The sequence below is a fragment of the Tachypleus tridentatus genome, chromosome 1, assembly GCF_004210375.1.
Source record: "Tachypleus tridentatus isolate NWPU-2018 chromosome 1, ASM421037v1, whole genome shotgun sequence".
NCBI lineage: Eukaryota > Metazoa > Arthropoda > Merostomata > Xiphosura > Limulidae > Tachypleus > Tachypleus tridentatus.
The window spans coordinates 90,319,742-90,339,349 of NC_134825.1; the positions used below are offsets into that span (position 1 = coordinate 90,319,742).

The window sequence follows — 19,608 nt, forward strand, 5'->3', positions numbered from 1 at the left end:
TTAAATATGGTCTCCAGTTTTTTTGCAACTGTTTTCTTTTTCAGTGACATCAACATTATGTACCAATGTCACAAAAAATATTCTTCCAATGATATTTAAGTTATAATGCCAAAAAAACCAAGTTATTTTCATTCTTGAAGAAAAGAACTTCCATTTATGGTGCAAAGGTTTACAAAGTTATATACTGTCTCAGTGTACCAACTTTTCTTGAGATTGCTCCACAATTATAGGATATCACACAAAATCAAACACCAAAGAACATGTTCTATTCAGACTTTGAAATAGACAGCCCTTATTGTAGTATATTGAAACAATAGTGGAATTTGTAATAAACCTTCTAAACAATGAAAATAATATGAACTTGTAATATACAGCAAAAGTAAACTTAAAATCAAATATATTAAGCAACAAATACAAAATTTAGTGAATTGCAACTAATTAATGACTTGTATAAGAATAGACCATATGACTTTAATAGGAATGCCTACAAAAAAAAAACACACAGTAGCTATACTTGTAACATTTTTGTAACACTTAATTCATTTCAAAATTATATTTTATTTTACAATTACTGTGCCAAAATATTTGTATAAAAATGCTCAAGAAATGCAAAGTTCTTTTTATTTAAAAACAAAAGCAGAGATTCATTTGTCACAGTATATGCAAAAACATGATAGCCTGAAGACAAAGACCTATGTTAATAAAGTAAAAATTGGAACTCTGCAAAATCAAAGCCCAAGACTTTAGCAAATGTTAACAACATTTTTGGAACTAAAAGAAACAATTAGATTACCAGATTACAAACATACGATTAGAAATATCATAAAGTCTATGGAACCATCATAATTTATGGATGGTAAAAACAACTATTCTATCTGCCTATATATTTTTTTTTAAGATTTCAAATTGAAACATATTACACTATATACAAGTGACTTTGAAGCTATAAAAATCAGCTTTTTATTGTTAAATGCAATATATATTTATCACCTCTGAAGCATTTACAGCTGCCTTGTTGATATGGGGAACACCAAAATAGTATAACCACAAAATTGTACTTAAAAACTGTAGCTGAAATTATACTTGGGGTGCATGAAAATTAAATTATCTAGAAAATACAGCAGTGTGAAAAAAATTTCATTGGCATCAGTATTCATTAATGTTATGAATAAAAATCTTTCATGTATGATCTAAATAGATATCAGTAACGTTGATACGGCTGCTCAAAATTGACCAGCTGTGCAAGTTCTTGGCCTGGTCCTACCTGTTCCACATCTGGTGTTACAGAAACACTGTTTTCACTGGTTCCATATGTTCGACCACTGTTTGTATTGTATACATCAGCTCTGGAGGACTGCATTTTTAACACAGTGGGTACATAAGTCTGTAAGTACAGCAATACCACCAATAAAATAAATTAGTTGCTGCAACTATTTTAAAAATTTTTCACTAAAAATATAAAATTATATCATTTTATTTATTTTACACTTTATTTTTTAACCTTTTCACTGAGGTTAAGATATATTTTGCAGTGCTTCCACCCTTCACACTGTGATTGGAGCAAATGTTTCCCAATGCCATTCAAAATTGTTGTTCATTACATATGGGAGTAAAATGAGTTGGAAAGTATTTACTGGCATCCCACTTAGCCTTTCAATAACCAACAAGATGCCTGACCATACACACATTGTCATAGCACCTAGCAGTAGATCTAATTACAATGTAAATGTGCTTGACACAGATAGCTTAGAAGATAGTTAAAGTGAGGCAGATGGTGTTCCAATGTGTGATGATGAAGAGGCAATGAGACAAGTGAAAGCAAGCTCTCATCAATCTAATGATGACAGTAAAAATGATAAACCTGAACCCAACAGGCAAAGACATAAACAGTGTCAACAATGGGAAGTATTTGTCACAGTTGCATTGTGAGGTTACGGAGCACTAAAAAGTATGTCCAAGCCACAGTACATGAGTTAATTAAAGATACAAAAATTGTGAACTAGTTTTAGAATGAGAAATATAACCCCACCTCCTCTAAAAGTTACAAATAATTCCACAACAGTTCTAATGTACAAGATATCTGAAAAGTCTGTAGCCATAGGTAATTTACAGCTTTTCTTAATGTCAGGTAAGTGGACTGATTATGATGCTGTTAAAGCATGCAAAGATCAAATTTATCCTGCTGTTAACCTAGTTTCAAATTATAAAAAAACTGATTTCATTAAATGTTCTTCAACCTACACACAAGTTAGATGAAATGTATTTACCACGTCAAAAGCTACAGTTTCATTTACACATTTCAAACATTTCTGGACTGTTTTATTTAACAAATCATGTGTGGTAACTTCCACACTTATAAACCAAATTTCAGACACCTTGATAAAGACTGAACATATACAAATGTATGTCTACGTATATATATTCGTATGTGACAGGTATTAAATAAAATCTTTAATAGTTTGCTACTGAAACTCAGTCTACATATCAGCTATATACGTTGTAAGTTTTCAGAGATACTTGTAAGAACATTAATAATAAAATCAGTTTTATACTTAATAGACTGCTTTTAAATGCATTGAAACATTTGTGCACTTTTACTTGGGTCCTGATTTGTTCAGACATATTCCTTTTATTTGTAGTCTATATGTACATACCTTCAATACTCCAGAATGGAACTTTCCATGGATGTGATTTTTTTCATAGTATAAAATTAACTTTTTCTCATGTACAAAATGTATTTGTTTTCTCTATAAATAATTTATAGTACCTTTTCTGAAACTTGAGTCACTTATTCCATGTTGTTTAATCTAATCAGTCTTTCTTATGAATTTAGCTTCACAAATTTTGATAGTCAGATATAAAAGTTTGGATATTGAAGAATTTTCAGTACACTGGTGGGTGAATTGTTTATTACAATAATGTGAAAAAAAGGATAATGATATTTAAGATGAACACTATTTATTTATAACGTAAGGTAACAGGTAAATGTTTAGGAATTCAACATATTCTATCTTCAGTATCTAAAGCAAAATAACAATTACATTATTCCTAAATAACTAACTAAAATGCATTGCTATTATAACTGTAATTTAATGAAAACTACAACAACATAAAAATTATATGGGTAAGGAATAATTATTGTACATATTAGAAAATGTGCAACTGAAATGAAGACTACATGTTGTTCAGTACTGGTGAAGGATGTCTTACGTGGAGGGTTTCTTTAATCAGTAATTCCAAATCCATGTTAGCTTTGTAAAGGACACTGAAATTTTATATGTTAAGTTCATGTCCTATTTCATTATTTTGGCATATAAAGGAAACATTCATGTTACTTAACTTTGTGTTTTGATGAAAATTCTCAAAAGTTTATGTCTTGGTAATAAAATTGTTTTTTTAATTTAAGCCTGTTTAAAATTTGAGCTTTGTAGTCAACTTATGTTATCTTTGGAAAAACATTGTTTTGTTGGATTAAAATGATACTGGTGTCTGATCTCCTACAAAAATTATAATTTCTTTGACCAGATCATTGATGAATAAGTTGTATATATTGAAGTTTACCAATACATCTTCAGGAGTAATTGGAGCTATTATTATACCTAGAAAAACTAGCAACTTTTGTCCATTTCTTAAGTGTGTTATTAACAACATAATTTTCAGAAGTTTATGACATACTACTGATAAGTTGGATAAATTTAGATTAGTTGTGATCTTGCTTATAAGACAAATCCAATAACGCAACAGAAAAAAATTATGAAATAAAAATTTGAATTAGTAACCTGAATTAGAAACCTCAATAAAATCACAAAATACTATACTAAGTCTGCCATAATAGAAAATAAGGAATTAAAATCAATATTGTTTCATAACCAATATTTAGGTATCATTAAAATCTTACAACCAGTCCATACAACAGTGTGACAAGTATGCACCACAGAACTTTATTTACACAATATAAGCAACTTTTGCTATTTAATGATAAAAAAAACATCACAATGCTGCATAATCCTAAATTACTAACAAAAAACACTTCTTCATGGAAAGCTGTCAAACACACAGTTCTGGCCCTATTTGTGTGCCCTTGCAAGTATGAATGTACAATTCTTGGTGAAAGGTACATTTTTTACATAGCCTTCCCATACATATTCTATTAAATATGGTAAAGCATGATAGCTTACAAGGTTAGTAAAGCAATTATTAGGGTTTTAAATGTCACATTACAAAGGAATTGGTTGTACTATGAAAATGATTATTAATATTTAGGTAAATGGATTTTGAGGGAGTGTATGTTTTCTTATAACAAAGCCACATCAAGTTATCTATTGTGTCCACTAAGAGAAATCAACTCCTCATTATATATAGCATTGTAAATCCAAAAACAGAGTCACTGCCTTCCAAATGGGGGAAGAAATGTTCAATTAACAAATAGGTCTTTGTCAGAATCTTCAAAAGCCACAATGATCTCTTTCATTATCCCATAAAATTATATTTTCTAAACAACTATGAAGGTTATCAACACACAAGAATGTACAATATAGAAGATATTTATGCTTTTTAACATACATATTTTCTTTTTTTTTTAAATAACATTTGAAGAGTGAAATTTTCCAAAATCTGAAATTTTTTGCTTCTTTATCACAAAAAAAAGTTCACTATCAAAAAACACCTGACAATAAAGTAAGTTAAAAATAATAAACATTACTTACAAGTGCTTGAACAATTACATAAGGAACATAAAGCAGGGGTAGAAATATTCTACATTTTCAGCACGACACACGTCCTGTTGGACAGTGAAACTTGCCAGACATTTGATATTTTAGCAGGACACCTCAAAATTGTCACCGGACATTACCGAAAACAAGAAATCAAGTAGAGACAATTATTATATAAAACAGAATCATTTTATTTATGGCACTAAAACATTATTTCAAAGCAAGTGGCAACAAGCCTTGTATCCATTAAAAAATGACACATCAATGAAACTCGTAGATTTAGTCATCCAGCACTAAGACATCAGCTGATGTAGACTCAGTATCTCTTTTGTCTCTACGTGTGCAAGTTCCATGTGGACTCACAAATTGTCTGTTTTTTTTACTGTCCTTCCACCAGGGTTCTACAGACTTGCACAGTAATTCTGTGCTTGTAAGATCATAGGTCTTATTCTTAGCTAATTTTATTGTCATCAAGTCATTAAGAGATTCATTTATTAGTTTGGACTGCCAGTTGTCCTTAATAACTGCCATCTGGGAAAATCCATGTTCTGGTTCAGCAGATGACATGGAAATCACCTGCATGAGGCATACCAAGGCCAACACTGTTGATCCAGGGAAAGGTTTACCATCCTCAACAGTAATTTGACTTAACATGTGGGCCCACAATCCACTTGCACTACTAGCCAGGGACTCATCTGATTTGGAAAATCTTGTGGCTTTGAGCAGTGTCTCGTGTAAGTCAGCTTGGCAAATATCAGCTGCAATGTTGAAACCCTTAGCTTCTAGCAGAGCACCAAAGTGGTCCAATAGTGAATAGAGTTCATTATGGCCATAAGATGACAATGCTTCCTTGCTTTTAGGCCAGTTGCTTGGTTCAAAAATTTGAAAGGCACCAATAAAATCCTTATCAAATTCTTCAAATCCCCCATTCAGATATGCAACAATTTTTACCTATGAAGATGGCAGTTTCTTCAGCCATGGATTGAGCAACTGTCTCTTTTGTAGCACTTTTTTGAGCCTCTGGCCTTTGTCTGACCACTAATAGCAATCACCTTCCTCTAAGTAACCACTTGCCAGTTTGTTCACATGTTGTGAGCTCTAACAATTTTCTATGATCTCACAACATGATTCAGATTGCTCAGCTTCTCTTTGCAAACAGCAAGTTTGTTAGAAACAATGTTCACAGTAGCAGAATTGTCTTGCATTTTGAGACTAAGAGATGTCAAAACAGGCAGAACTGCCAAGAGTATGTCCATGTACAGGATGAATTTAAGGCTTGTCAAAGTACTGTATAATCCTACAGCTTTCTGTCCATGTTCCCCTTTGTCATGCAGCTTTACTTGATACAAATGCTCCACTAAAGCTGGCCAGTTATGAGAAACTGACTATAGAGCATGCTCTTAGTAGGCCACCCACTGGGTTCCTGTCCCTTTTGTTGGCTTTACCAGCTTCTTTGAGGCCAGCCCAGTTCTGTGGCGAATTGTCATAAAACTTCCATAGGTTTTCTAAAAAGGTTTGGATACTATCAAGGTAAGGGATGTCCTTGATGGTCTTCTTAATTGCAAGTTCCAATCTGTGACTAACACAATGGATCCCAATCAAATAAGGGTTTTGTGCTTTCAATCTGTTGACAAGCCCTTTATTTATGCCAAAATTGACAGCTGCCCCATCAGCTGTCAGGCATACAAATGATTCAAGCCAGTTGGGAAATTTGCCATATATGGACAATGCTGCAAGTACAAAAAATTAGTACCCAATATTAGTTACTTTCTGTAATAAAAAAAAAAGTAAATTTGTACTTTGGAAAATTCAATTGCTCCATTATCTATTACGCTAGTTGTGCTAGGTTAAGCTCCAATTCTGTCATGTTAAATACATGGTTCTTCTTGGTTTAAATCAATCGAAGAATGCTTGAGTTTTCACTGATGTATATTAATAATGGAATAACTATACAAACCTGAATTAAAACACAAATGTACATGAAATATTGTCCATTTTAATTTTTCTTAATTAGGAATTCAGGATAAATCCAGAAAATTCTCATCCAAGGTAATTAAGAAACCTTAACCTGAACTAAGTGCCTGTAGCAAATGTTCAGAATCAGCCTTCTCAACTGACTGCAGACACAGGAAGTGGGTTACTGGGTAATGTTCATTGTCCAAGTATCTTACATAGACTATCTCCTGCTCAGTGTTAGCAGTGTCTGTTGAGCCGTCAGTCATAATGCCAAAGAATAATGAGATGTGCAGACGAGATCTGACATTAATTCTAATTGTTTCTGCAATATACTTCGTAAAGATAACTGCTTGTTTGTCATTGGCATAATGTTCTGTTAAGTTCATACCAAAGTTGTGCTCCTGCAGCAACAGAAGCTCTTGAAAATCGCTGAATGGTTTTGCATTCAAAGCCATATAAAGGGCAGTCCTGAACAGCATAAGCAAACGATCTTTCTCAGTCTGGTTAAGTTTGCTCAATTCTTTTATCATGGGAGTTAAATCAGCTGTTTCTTTTGCTGTTTTAGCTTGACAACTTAGACTGTGGGTGTGACTGTTTTCATGCTCCTTAACCACACTTGCTCTCAGGTTGGAAGATCCTGTTATGAAGGTGTTTTTCTGCCTTCTACTACTTTGGTCATATTCCTGACAAATTGAGCAAAACATCAGTTCCGTAGCGTTATTATACTCCAGCCATGGTCGGCTTCTATTCCATTCATCCTGGAAACGATGATTAGGCTTAGTGCCAGTACTAGCGGTAACAGTTTTTGCTTTAACACTTGGGCTTAGGTCAACTAGCTTGGGTTTTTTCACTCAGGGTTCCATAGAATTGTCTTCTGATTCATTAGTCTTGCTCGTGAAGCCAAATTGAAATAGATCTTTAGACTTTCCAGTTTTTTTACTATCAGATGTCATGGTCAGATCATCGTGAATGTTTAGCAGTCACGTGACTATCCGGGACGGCACGGATAAGGCGACCTAAAAAGCTCATTTTGTGAGCGTTCACGGCCGTTTTTTTTTAATTTGCTTTTTTTTTGTCTTAAATTAAATCTTAAATTTTGCAAGTTATTTTCCACTCATAGATTATACTTTTAAGCAAAATCTTTGGGCTGTGCATACACAGCTTTTGTCTCACTTATATTTGAGGGGATGGTGTATTTGTGTCCAGTATGTTAGAAATATAACCACCTGTCACGATGTCTGATGATAGATGAGAAAGTGCCAGTCAAACTTGATTTTTTAACGAGCATGTCCGGCTTTAAATAGAAAATTTCGAACCCTGAAAACTATATTTATGAATAATGAAAACGATCTTACAACCAGAAAAAACTTAAACAAAAAACAGCAAAAATTTTTCAGTTTTCAACTTTCTAAAACTTGTATTGTAATTCAATACCATATGTAGTACAAGTTCTTGAATTAACTGATTTCATGCATTTTAAGACTGTATTCATACGTTCATCTCTATCAAATCATTGTATTTTATATTTATCTATTCAAACTGCAACAAGTTACTTGTATACATTGTAAACCTAATTCATGTATATGTAAATATGCATGCATTTTCCTAAGTAAACATAAATATAATAAATCCATCTCAACACAATTGTTGACAAGCTGATTTTTTGACTAGTCAAATTTTGGCAACTTGTCTATTAATGACTTGGCTTTTGACATACTTTAGTGTTGCCAAATCTGCTGTTACCAAACCATATAATGTTCTATAAGAAGGCATGGATATAAGGGAAGGGTCCAAGGCAATTTAAACCCCAACCCCACCCTTCCACTTATTCTATTTCACAAATTGCTAATTGTATTATTTAATGTTGTAAAAGTAGGCACAAATCTAGGGGACTAACCTTCTCCATAGTTTGTAATCAGATATTAACTTAAAAAGCAGCCATATAACATCAAAAGAGTATATTTAGTAACAGAATTCAAATCTTCAACCTGCAGGTTTGAAATTGAGTGTTCTAATAAACAGGAATTACCATATCTTATTAAAGTATGCCAAATATGTCACACTTACATATCTGACACTGAAAAAGATAATTTACTATCAACTTCCTAAAACAGTGACATAAGAGTTAACTAAACTATATGAAAATGTTATATACACAGAATAAAATGTATACCTTTAAGGACCAAGAACAATAAAGACTACAAAATAAAAACACCTATATACCTATATGAATCACTATTGAAAGTTTTTCAACAATTTAACATCATAATAAATAACAAATAAATGTAACTGAGAAACAAAAGAATGTTACAGAAGGTATAAAATTTAATCTGTTATGTTAAAACACAATCTGAAATAAGTTAGTTTTACTTAAAATTATATAAGTTATGAAGCAATCAGAATAAATTGCAGATAATACATATTTTAACATAAATAATATGCTATGAATATACATACACATATAGCAAATAATATGTTTTTCTTTAAAGAATGTGATTCACTTACTTGAGGTTCTTCTGTCGGAGAATGATTAGTGAGCACAGTGTGAGAAACTGGTCTTCTTATCAGTTTCTGTATAATAATAGGAAAATTTAAATGGCTTGTGTTTTGCTTAAAATATAAAAGCACTAACATCTACTTACTTGACAAAAACAATACAGACCCTTCATTACTCTTCTATGAAATCCTAAGTTTAATATAAATTACTCATTACAGTATAGATATTACTAAGAAACAATCTAATTTCCCTAGCCTTCAATTTTCTTTGTTTGTGGAGATATAAAAAAAAAAAGAGTCAAATTCATCTGCTCTGCCCTCCTATTACACCCTTTCTTTTACAAATTGCCAGAAACACCCTTAGACATTTTCTATGACATTCATAATCAATAAAAACACTAAGTTTTAATCTACCAAATGATGTAAGATATTTTCTTGTTCTCAAGAGATTTTTTTAGTTATTTCAACTACAGTTTGAAAGTTGTTATTGCTAATTTCAGATCAAACAGCTAAGAAAATTATTATTGGGCATTGATGCCTTTGTAACATTGCAGCAGCCAACATGTTAACTGACATTCTGACAAATTTGTTATTACAGCTGTGCTGTCAGCATTATAAAGCAATTAGGTTTATGTAATTTTATTTTGTAGTCTTATGTGATAATATTTAGCTACCCTTGGTGTATATATATTTAATCTGTGACTTGCTAATATGTATTCCTTTAGTTATTAAACCTGTGATACAATGGTTATATAATCATGATTTGGTGAAACATTTTATAAAATGTATTATTAATTTTACCTTGTAGGTTATGGGGCTCAATTCTTTAAACCAGTGAAAGAAAACTTGTCCAAAGAACACCATTAGAGTCAAAACAAACACAGACAAGGAAACTATTGTAATATTACTCCACCCTGAAAGGTAAGAAAATCATCATTTCCAGCACAGTTTAAATTTATTTTACAAATGACAAATTGATACAAATATAAACACCTAAATAACAAACCTACCTTGATTTATTTTAATTTTTTCTTGAATCCTAACTTTTGGATTTCATAAAACAATTTCACTTTTGAATGTTCTGAAATTTATAATTTATATAATATAAACTTACAATTTTACTGTTGGGTAGCTTGAGAAGTATATACTAAAGTTTATTATATTCAACATTATTTCACACAAAAAGTACAGACAAAGTAATAAAAATTACATTTCACCTTTTAATCTAGTTCACACCATAACAGTTGTTGTTTGTGCAGTGTGATAATACAAAAAACTCAACTACTACTGTGTCTTAATGAGCCTCATTACTATGCAAAAGGCTTCAACAGCACTGTATACAGCAGATGATAAATTATTATACTTTTACTCATAAGTTCTTAGAATTAGTAAAGCTAGATAGTAGAACTAAAGGTCAAGAAATTATCATTAAATGGACTAGGTTTCAACTTCTTTACACTTATATGTAAAAAAGAGGAAGAAGAGAGAAAGGGCAGAACAATAGTAAAAGCTGCCATAAACTTATCTTAAATGAGTATAATATTGTTAAAATGGAAAACTAAACTTCAACCCCAAAAATTCCTCACCTGTTCTGAGAAATGAAAAGAAGAAGAGAGAAACTTGTTGTAAAATTAAACAGAAAACAACATAATTGATTGCTGATGCATGAATACTTTGGTTTATTTTAGAAGAGCCATAAGCAAAGTAAATGTTGTAACGATCCACACAGTGTTTGAAACACATGTACACCAGTCCTATAAAAAGAAAAAAAAATACATTTTATGCAACAGTTTTAAAAATATTTTAACATCTTTAACAAACCCTCAAAAATTTATATGTGCTAAAATCCTAGTGTTAGAGACATTTTGCAATAGTTTTCTTGATGGTAGTTTAAATGACTTTTAAAGTAATTAAAGTAAAACAATTACATCATTTTATTTTCTGAAATTGTGTTTAAAGTTCTTTATAGGTAAAGACTAAAACAGAATTTTTAGAATAATTAAAAACTAAGCCTATACAAGAATGACTACTAAAAGATTAAACTTTAACAATATTAATACACCATAAATAATATCCATGATAACATCCTTCACAAAATCAAATGTATCATCTTCCTCTCTCTCTCTCTCACGTAGCAAGCCAATTACCAATTTTGAGGTGGGAAGGAAAAGCACTTTCGGTCTATCTTTTGTTGTGTTTTTCTGTCACAACTATCCACTATCAAAGACACAAACTGGACTTAACTTTTCTCGCTTTGCCAACTTATGAGTTTTACATCTGATTACTTATATTCAATGATTAACAGTTTTTGAAAACTAGCCAATTGTAATAAAAGTCACAAATTAAATGTTATGTTATTTTTCTCTGGTTATTAGGTACAATACATATACATATTTAAATCTTACCAAATGGTACAATTAAAGGACATGGTAGACTGTATATAATAACCATTGCAAAAATAAGCAAAATCCATGCATACTGTACTCCAAACTCAAACTCCCACAGCACTGCCTGCAAGAAAACAACATTCACAATGTTTAATCAAAAGGTTGAAAACATAAATTCAATATTAATGTATTATTAGCATGAGAAAGTTAAATAATTGCAGTAACTATTTGTGATTGTAGCCCAATATATATGCAGATTAAATTTATTAATACATTTGTTTTATATATCATAGATTTACAATTTATTTATTATGCACAAACTTAAATCATTAAATATGTGCATGATGTACTCCAAACTCAAACTCCTACAGTGCATTTGTGTGTATCAAAGACTAGCATGGAGAAATTATTTATTCATTCAATGTAATTCGATAACTAAGTTAGCCTCAGTTTACTTAGCTTGCATTCTCCAAATACAGTGTGGGCAAAAAATCTGGACTCTCCTACCTTAAATAAATATAATGAACATCAGTGATTCTCAACCTGTGTGCTGCAGTGGTTTTGAAACACATTCACTTTTCTTGGGATTTTACAAGCAAGTTGAACACATCAGTTAATAAAAGCTAATATAGAGACAACACTCTGAAACCTTCCAAAGCATTCTATTGTTTTCATTGAACTCGAGCACTAAGAAGTTCACACTTAACTTTCATTCTCGACTGCAAAGGTTTGACTGTTGGTTTAATTGTGGTGCAACAAGTGCTTCGTATGTCATAAATGATGCATCAAACAATCAAACTGCTTTCTAGAACATGTTCTCATTCTGCGGTAAGCTACAGCTACTACGCTGTAGGTAGGAATTTTACATCAACTGCTGAACTTCGTGCTTATCGTGTATGAATTAGTTTTATCATTTATCCATGGAAAAATATTTAAGTAAGTCTGGTGCTGCAAAGGAGAACGTGTTGAATCAAAAGCAAGAAATCAAACAAAAGTACAAAAACGAATACATCGATTTTTTATTGCTTTGGAATCGGAACATTCTCAATTACCATTCTGCCTACTCTGCAATGCAGCTTTATCGAACGAGGCGCTTGTTCCTAGCAAACTGAAGAGAACTTGGAAACAAAACATCCAGCTGTGAAGGATAAACCAAAAGAAGACTTCAAGAATCTCGCAGCTCAACAACATGAACAATCAAAGAAGCTTGTGAACTACATGAAGCTGCCTGAAAAAGGATTGATTGCAAGTTATAAGGTTGCTCAATAGTTGGCAAAATGCAAGAAAGCACATACAGAGGCTGGCTGAATTGTGCCAGCATTAGCAATCATTGTTGAATCTATGCTTGGAACAGATGCCGCCAAAAAGGTTAAGTCCGTTCCACTGTCCAATGACACAATTTCGCACAGAATTGTAGACTTGTTGTCACATTTGAAGGATCAAGTTTGCGAACACTTTGAAGCACCTGAAGATGAATTGTCTCTGTTGTGATCTCTTCCAGTTGATTAATCTACTGACGTTAGTGGAAAAGCTCAAGTTCTGGCTTTTGTTCAATTCATAAAAGATGGAAAAATCGTAAACAAATACTTACTTTGCAAAGACTTAAAAACTACAGTGAAAGGCCAAGACATTTTCGTGTTGGTGAATGAAATCATTTTGCTCTTCAAATTACATTGAAATAACTGTCAGCATTTACACTGATGGCTGTCCTTCAATGCAAGGAAAAAAGAAGGGATTCGTCACTCTGGTGCACCAACAAAATCCAAACATTAGGATTGTTCACTGCATGATTCACAGAGGTGCTCACCTCCAAACCTTTGCCAAAAGATTTGCAGTCTGTTATGAATCAAGTTATTCAAGTGGTGAATTTCGTCAAGTCTCGGCCACTTCAATTTCGACTTTTCTCTCTTCTCTGTGAGGCGATGGATTTAGACTACAAAAAGCTACTGTATCACACTGAAGTTTGATGGCTTTCGAAAGGAAAGGTGTTAAAGTGTCTTATCCAAATAAAAACTGAAGTAATTTCTTTCTTGGAGAATGAGGAAGCAGGTTTTGAATTTTCTTTTCATGATGAGATTTGGTGGCTGAAAATTCAATTTCTCTCCAATTTGTTTGACAAATTAAATTCTCTGAACTTAAGTCTCCAAGGACCATCTGAAAACATTATTACTGTAACGTCCAAACTGAAAGCCTTTGAAAAAAAGGTGACGTTGTGGAAGAATAAAATCTTGAAAGGAGTCCTTGATTGTTTTCCTTCTGTTAACGAATGTCCGTCAAAGAAAATTGTCCCTCAAATTTTGAACACATTTAGTGACCTACAGTCTGCACTAAAACATTACTTCCCGTCACTTGCTGTTGACGAATATAACTGGGTGACCTATCCATTCAGAATCAATGAGACAACAAATCTTACAACTGAGGAGGAAGAATAGCTCATTGATTTATGAAAGAACAAATTTTCAGTCATTGTTTCCCAAAAAGAGCTTGGATGAGTTTTGGATCTCCATTACAAATTCATATCCTGCAATCAGTTCAAAAGCAGTTGAAGTTCTGCTTTCATTTGCATCTTCGTGGTTTTGCAATATTGGATTTTCAGTATTGACTGAAATTAAAGCCAGAAAGAGAGTGAGTCTTCTTACAGTCGATGATGAAATGCGAGCTCGTCTGTCTACGTTAGAGCCTCGCTTCAATTTGATTTGCTTTCAGAAGCAGGCACAAGAGTCACATTGAAAACATATGTAAAAATAAAAAGTTTTGATTGTTCTGCTATACCACAAAATTGTTAAAAAGCATTAGAAGGACACTCATGGCCAAAGCAAGTGATAGTATTGTCAATGTGCAGATGACATCAGTATCACTTGCTTTGGTCGTGATTTTCATTCTAAGGCTTCTTAGGCTTGCCGTATAACATGTACCCAAAAAATATCGTTAAGAATTTCCTGGTATGCTGCAAAAATTTTCAGATTGTCGTAGTGTGCTGCAAGTCAGAAAAGGTTGAGAACCACTGGTGTACATTAATAACATGAAATGTCTGTCTGTTGATCTTCATTTTGATGACATAGAATAATACGTGCCCAAGTGTGAGGTGACATCCTCCTTAGCATACAAGGGGTGAGCTTGGCAAAACTTCTCTATAATTTTTTGTTTCAAAGCATTAGTTGTTTTTTTTATTGTTCTTTTGCTCATAACTGGATTAATAAATCCCCACTAAAACACAAAAAATAAATTGTTAACCTGAGTTTTAAATAAAGGGTTTCCAGACTTTTTATCCACTTTATAAATTGTAATTTGCCTAACCTATAATTATCACTGATCAAATGTTCCCATTTGAACTACAAAAGTGGCTTCACACATTGCTTAGTTGCATCACTTGGCTTAGTTGCACTTTCCTTTAGTTTGGTAGTTACTAATGAAATATGGTATGCCCAATGTCTATTTGCTATTTCTACAGCTATCTATCTTTAGGGTTTTTTGTCTTTTTTATATTTATTTTCCCCTGTAACTCTATACATTTTTTATTTCAAGAAACTTTATACACAAATGTATGAAAAATATTGACGAACCTTTCTAATGCCAACTTGTTCAGCAATAGATCGAGAAAAGCACAAGTGAATGGCATACATAAATAGTTCTGGAAAGCGAATGATTTCAAGTGCTGTTCCAACAAATCCAGATGTTATCACATAATTAACAAAAAATGCTCCATTGTCTGGCAGAAAGATACACCTGTGAGAAAGAAGCAATTGTACACACAAGCAAAAATTTATTTATTATTACAGTACACATGCATGCCATGTGAACCCACAAATGTTGTATGGTATACGAGATCTGTTCAAAAAATAGCGGACTGTTTGAATTGCGTGGCTCAACTTGGTTCCAGGGGAATCCGCTTGGTGTCGCTAGGTTCGCACAGATCAGCTGATTACGATGCCATTTCCCGATTGCAGATACCTTCATTTGTGTATTAGCTACGCGGTTTTAAGTAAAGTGCGATTTTTTCGTTTGGTGGATTTCAGAATGAATGACCTGAAGGAGCAACGACTTGCTGTGAAATTTTGTGTTAAACTTGGAAAATCTGCGACTGAAACTTTTGCTATGCAGCGTACGGCATGTTTCAAGTGGCATGAACGTTTTAAGGATGGTTGACAGTCCATTGAAGATTATGAGCGTCCTGGACGTCCTTCCACGTCAACTGACGACCCACACGTCGACAAAATCAACACCCTGGTGCGAGCAAATCGACGTCTGACTGTCAGGGAGCTTGCTGAAGAGTGTGGGATATCAGTTGGATCTTGTTACGAGATTTTGACCAAAAATTTGAAGATGCACCGCGTTGCTGCAAAATTCAACCCTCAGAACTCGTGAGTTTTGGGCCAAACACTCGATCACTGTTCTTCCCCCACCCACCCCTACTCACCTGACCTTGCTCTTTGCGATATTTTCTTGTTCCCCAAACTCAAAAGACTCTTGAAAGGAAGATTTGAGACGATTCCCGAGATTAAGGGAAATGCGACGAAGGAGCTGGAGGACATTACAAAAGAAGCGTACCAGGACTGTTTCAACAAGTGGAAACACCGTTGGGATAAGTGTGTGCGTTGGGGAGGAGAGTACTTTGAAGGGGTCCCAGACCTGTAACTTCTAAATAAAGTACATTTTGTTTTATGACATCAGTCCGCGTATTTTTTGAACAGCCCTCGTACGTACATTATATTATGTGCCAACTTGTCCAAACAACTATAAAAACTATATTAATCTACTATCTAATATTCTAAAAAAGTTTGATATATTTATGAAGTCATTGTTGCTTATTACAGAAGTGTTTAGTAGTATAAAACATGTGCATAATTTCAATTCAAGATTCTACCTTAGTTAGACTATCTCACACTAAAAAATTTATCACACTTGTGCTTGCTTGCTTTCTTTGTAACTTGGTGAAAGCAAACCCAAGCTTACACAAACATCAAGTCTGACCAAGTCTTACTGACAGACACTTAACAGTGAACAATAAACAAACTACTAACTGATGAAACCTTCAAAGATAATTATATTAATAATAATAAGAATACAAACAAAAGTGTACACGTAATGAGCCGAGAATATACAGTATTTATTTCACATTATTTAGTTGGACTGGGAATGACAGTAAATATAAGCATAAAATATTGAAATAAAAAGTTCAAAACATTTGTTGACATTAAAAAAAAAAAAAATTAAACTTGGACTTTGAAACATTATTGCAAGGTGCTTAGAAAAAAAAATCAAATTAAAAACAATTTCAAGATGGATTATTAAATATTTATTTCTTGAAATACTTTTATCTTAACACCACAACTTGAGTTTTCTAGATAATGAAATTTTATCTCTCAAAATAGACATTTGTAGAACACATACTTACTCCCATCGGTAAGTTTCATTGTGTGGTCTAACTGCCCATTCTAAGAAAGCTTTTGCACTACAACAAAACAAAAACATTTCCTTGCATAAAACTTCCAAAGGTGCAATAAATGGAATAACACAGAGAACAAACATATAAGATATAAACTTCGTGTACTCATTTAAAGCTTACACTGGTATTACCTAAACACAAAAATGACAATTAAAAATTGCTTTCAGATCTAGAATAGCATGTATACTAGTTTTTGAAAGTTAAGTTTTCTGACAGAAAAAGTAAACTACAAGACCAACCTTACCCAGATTAATTTATCGTGTTAAGTATATCTAAGAATGTGACTGTTTTTAAAACATATAGGAAAACCTAGATTGTTAACTTCCACCTGGAAAGTCAGTTCTTCTGGAAAAGATAAAAAATTAATTTTTACAAAATATACTTACAAGAATTGTTTTTTTTAGAAAATAAAAGTTTGAGTGTATTAAGAATACTTCCAGAAAGTGATTATTTCCTGTAAAGAAAAGTTTACTTCCATTAAATATATTTTAAGAGTTAGTTACTTTGACAGCTACCCACATTATATGTTATACCTCTATATACTACAGAACCAACTAGATTCCTTAAAGTATATAGTGGTAATTTTTTTTAAAAAACAATGATAATGCTTTCTTTATAGTAATATCAGAAATTGGATTAACAGTTTCCTGTGATCACCATCGTACACTTCATACAGCCATATCTTGCAACATTATTTACACTGATTGCATAATCTAATACAGCTGATACTAAATGCTTTTTAATTAGGGTAATTTCACAAAATGTGTGCTTAAACACTGACGAAAAATGACTAATAACTGTGCTAATACGTATCTGCATGTGTTTTCACCCTAGTTTTGCTGCTCTAAATCAGCCATCTGTAATTCAATTAACAAAAACCTAAAAACAATTCTCCTTCACTCTTAAGGTGAAGCTGCAGTAAATATTTTAGACCAATAGCTCACTTAACTTTTGAAGTAGGTATGCACAAAACTTTTGGTCAAAATTGAGAAGCTTCTGTTTAACAGCTTTGCACTTGTGACTTATATTTAGACTAAATTTGACACCTAACTAAGTTTTAAAGTTCTATCAGTGCACCAAATTTGAAAACAAACATCCATAAAAGTATGTTTTTATGCAATAAAATTTCTGGATTTTCAGTATTAAATACAAAAGAGAAAAAAGAAGGATATCTCAAGAGGGATGATTATGGGCCATAAAACTTATCAAAATAGCAAACAACTTTTCTTAGATCATCTTCAAATGAAAAAAAAAATTTGCAACTTACTGTTGCCAGGAACATCTCAGGAATGAGAAATTTTATATCTCATGTATTTTTTAATGAATTACCTTGAAATTAGGTATGTGAAGTAAGTATCTTGTACAACTCAACCACTAAAAATATGCAATAGTTTGAATTAGCACAGTCTGGGCTAAAGAAAGTGAAAAACTGCTAAACTATAACTCCTGTTAATAGCACACAATGTGTCCTGCATGCAGTTTTGGCTGCACAACACATTATTGCATCTTGATCATTAGACTGAATTTTCCCAAAATGTCTGATAATTCAAAAACTCACATTCATCTTAGATTCACAATTGTTAACAGTATAGTTGATACAAAATATAAAGAAATAAACAGCCAAAATCAACGTAAGGAGAGTAACAGTAAAACTATTTTATGAATATTGCTTCACAGTTTAATATAGGTATTTTGGTACCCCAAAGTATTGATTTAAGGTAGGGGCATTTTCTTCAATTAAGAGAATTTCTTTTATTTTACCTTTATTGGTGTTAGGTTCTTTGTTTAAAATTACACTGTACTAAATGGATATACTGTGATTTTTTGAGTCACAATGGTCGTAAAAATGGGATTTTTATCATATTCAGTGCATCTGGTTTACAATTTTGTACCTGTTTTTCTGATGTGAATGAATAAAAATCCTACAACCTGAGTGCTTTCAAAATGTCAACCTTTTATAATTGCTTGGGTTATAGGGAGTTTATTCATTTCTACCAAGACTTCTTGAAATGAAATGTTTTTTTCCAACATTTCCATCTTTTCCAAAACCAATACCATACACCTTGCTTTCTTCTAATCTCAGGGCACTTGTCCTTCTCATTACTTTTCTTTCTCTACTTTCAGCATTATTTATTTGTTTCCAATTAATGTAGTTTACTTTATTTTAGCATGAATCAAAGGTAAAGACCAGTCTCCTTTCTTTCTATGTTTATGTTCTTGGAAAGACATTTTACAGATTTCACTCATGAGTATATTTTTTCAGCTAGAAGAAAAGTTTTTTTTAAATTGTATTATTGGATTACAGTTACATAGTCTGAAATGTACAATCTTTTTTTCAGTTTTGACATTTTTTCCCTAAATTTGAGTCAGTTTTTCATGACCAGGAATCTTCATTTTTTATTATATTTATCAGTGGAATTCTAGTAGAAGTAAAAGCTTGTGTGAGTGATTTTTTGTTGAATTTTGATTTTGAAATGTGTGTTGAAATTGATAATGTCAAGGTTAAGAAAATATAATTATTATTTTTGTGTTCAATGGTAAATTTAATGTCAGGGTGAATTTAGTGTATGCATTCCATAGAAATGAAACAGGCCAAAGTGTCATCTATATA

The 19,608-nt window shown here is 32.3% G+C and overlaps 1 protein-coding gene across 1 annotated transcript in view; it reads right to left on the reverse strand.

Moving 5' to 3' along the window:
• Positions 1-607: 607 nt before the first annotated feature.
• LOC143255346 (osmosensitive cation channel TMEM63C-like) overlaps positions 608-19,608 on the reverse strand; it is a 98,309-nt gene continuing 79,308 nt past the window's right edge. The window contains 7 exon segments of the mRNA XM_076510847.1: positions 608-1,384; positions 9,174-9,239; positions 9,966-10,078; positions 10,751-10,918; positions 11,570-11,675; positions 15,115-15,277; positions 16,947-17,003. Of these exon segments, the coding sequence (XP_076366962.1) occupies positions 1,202-1,384; positions 9,174-9,239; positions 9,966-10,078; positions 10,751-10,918; positions 11,570-11,675; positions 15,115-15,277; positions 16,947-17,003 (856 nt within the window). The 3' untranslated portion in view covers positions 608-1,201.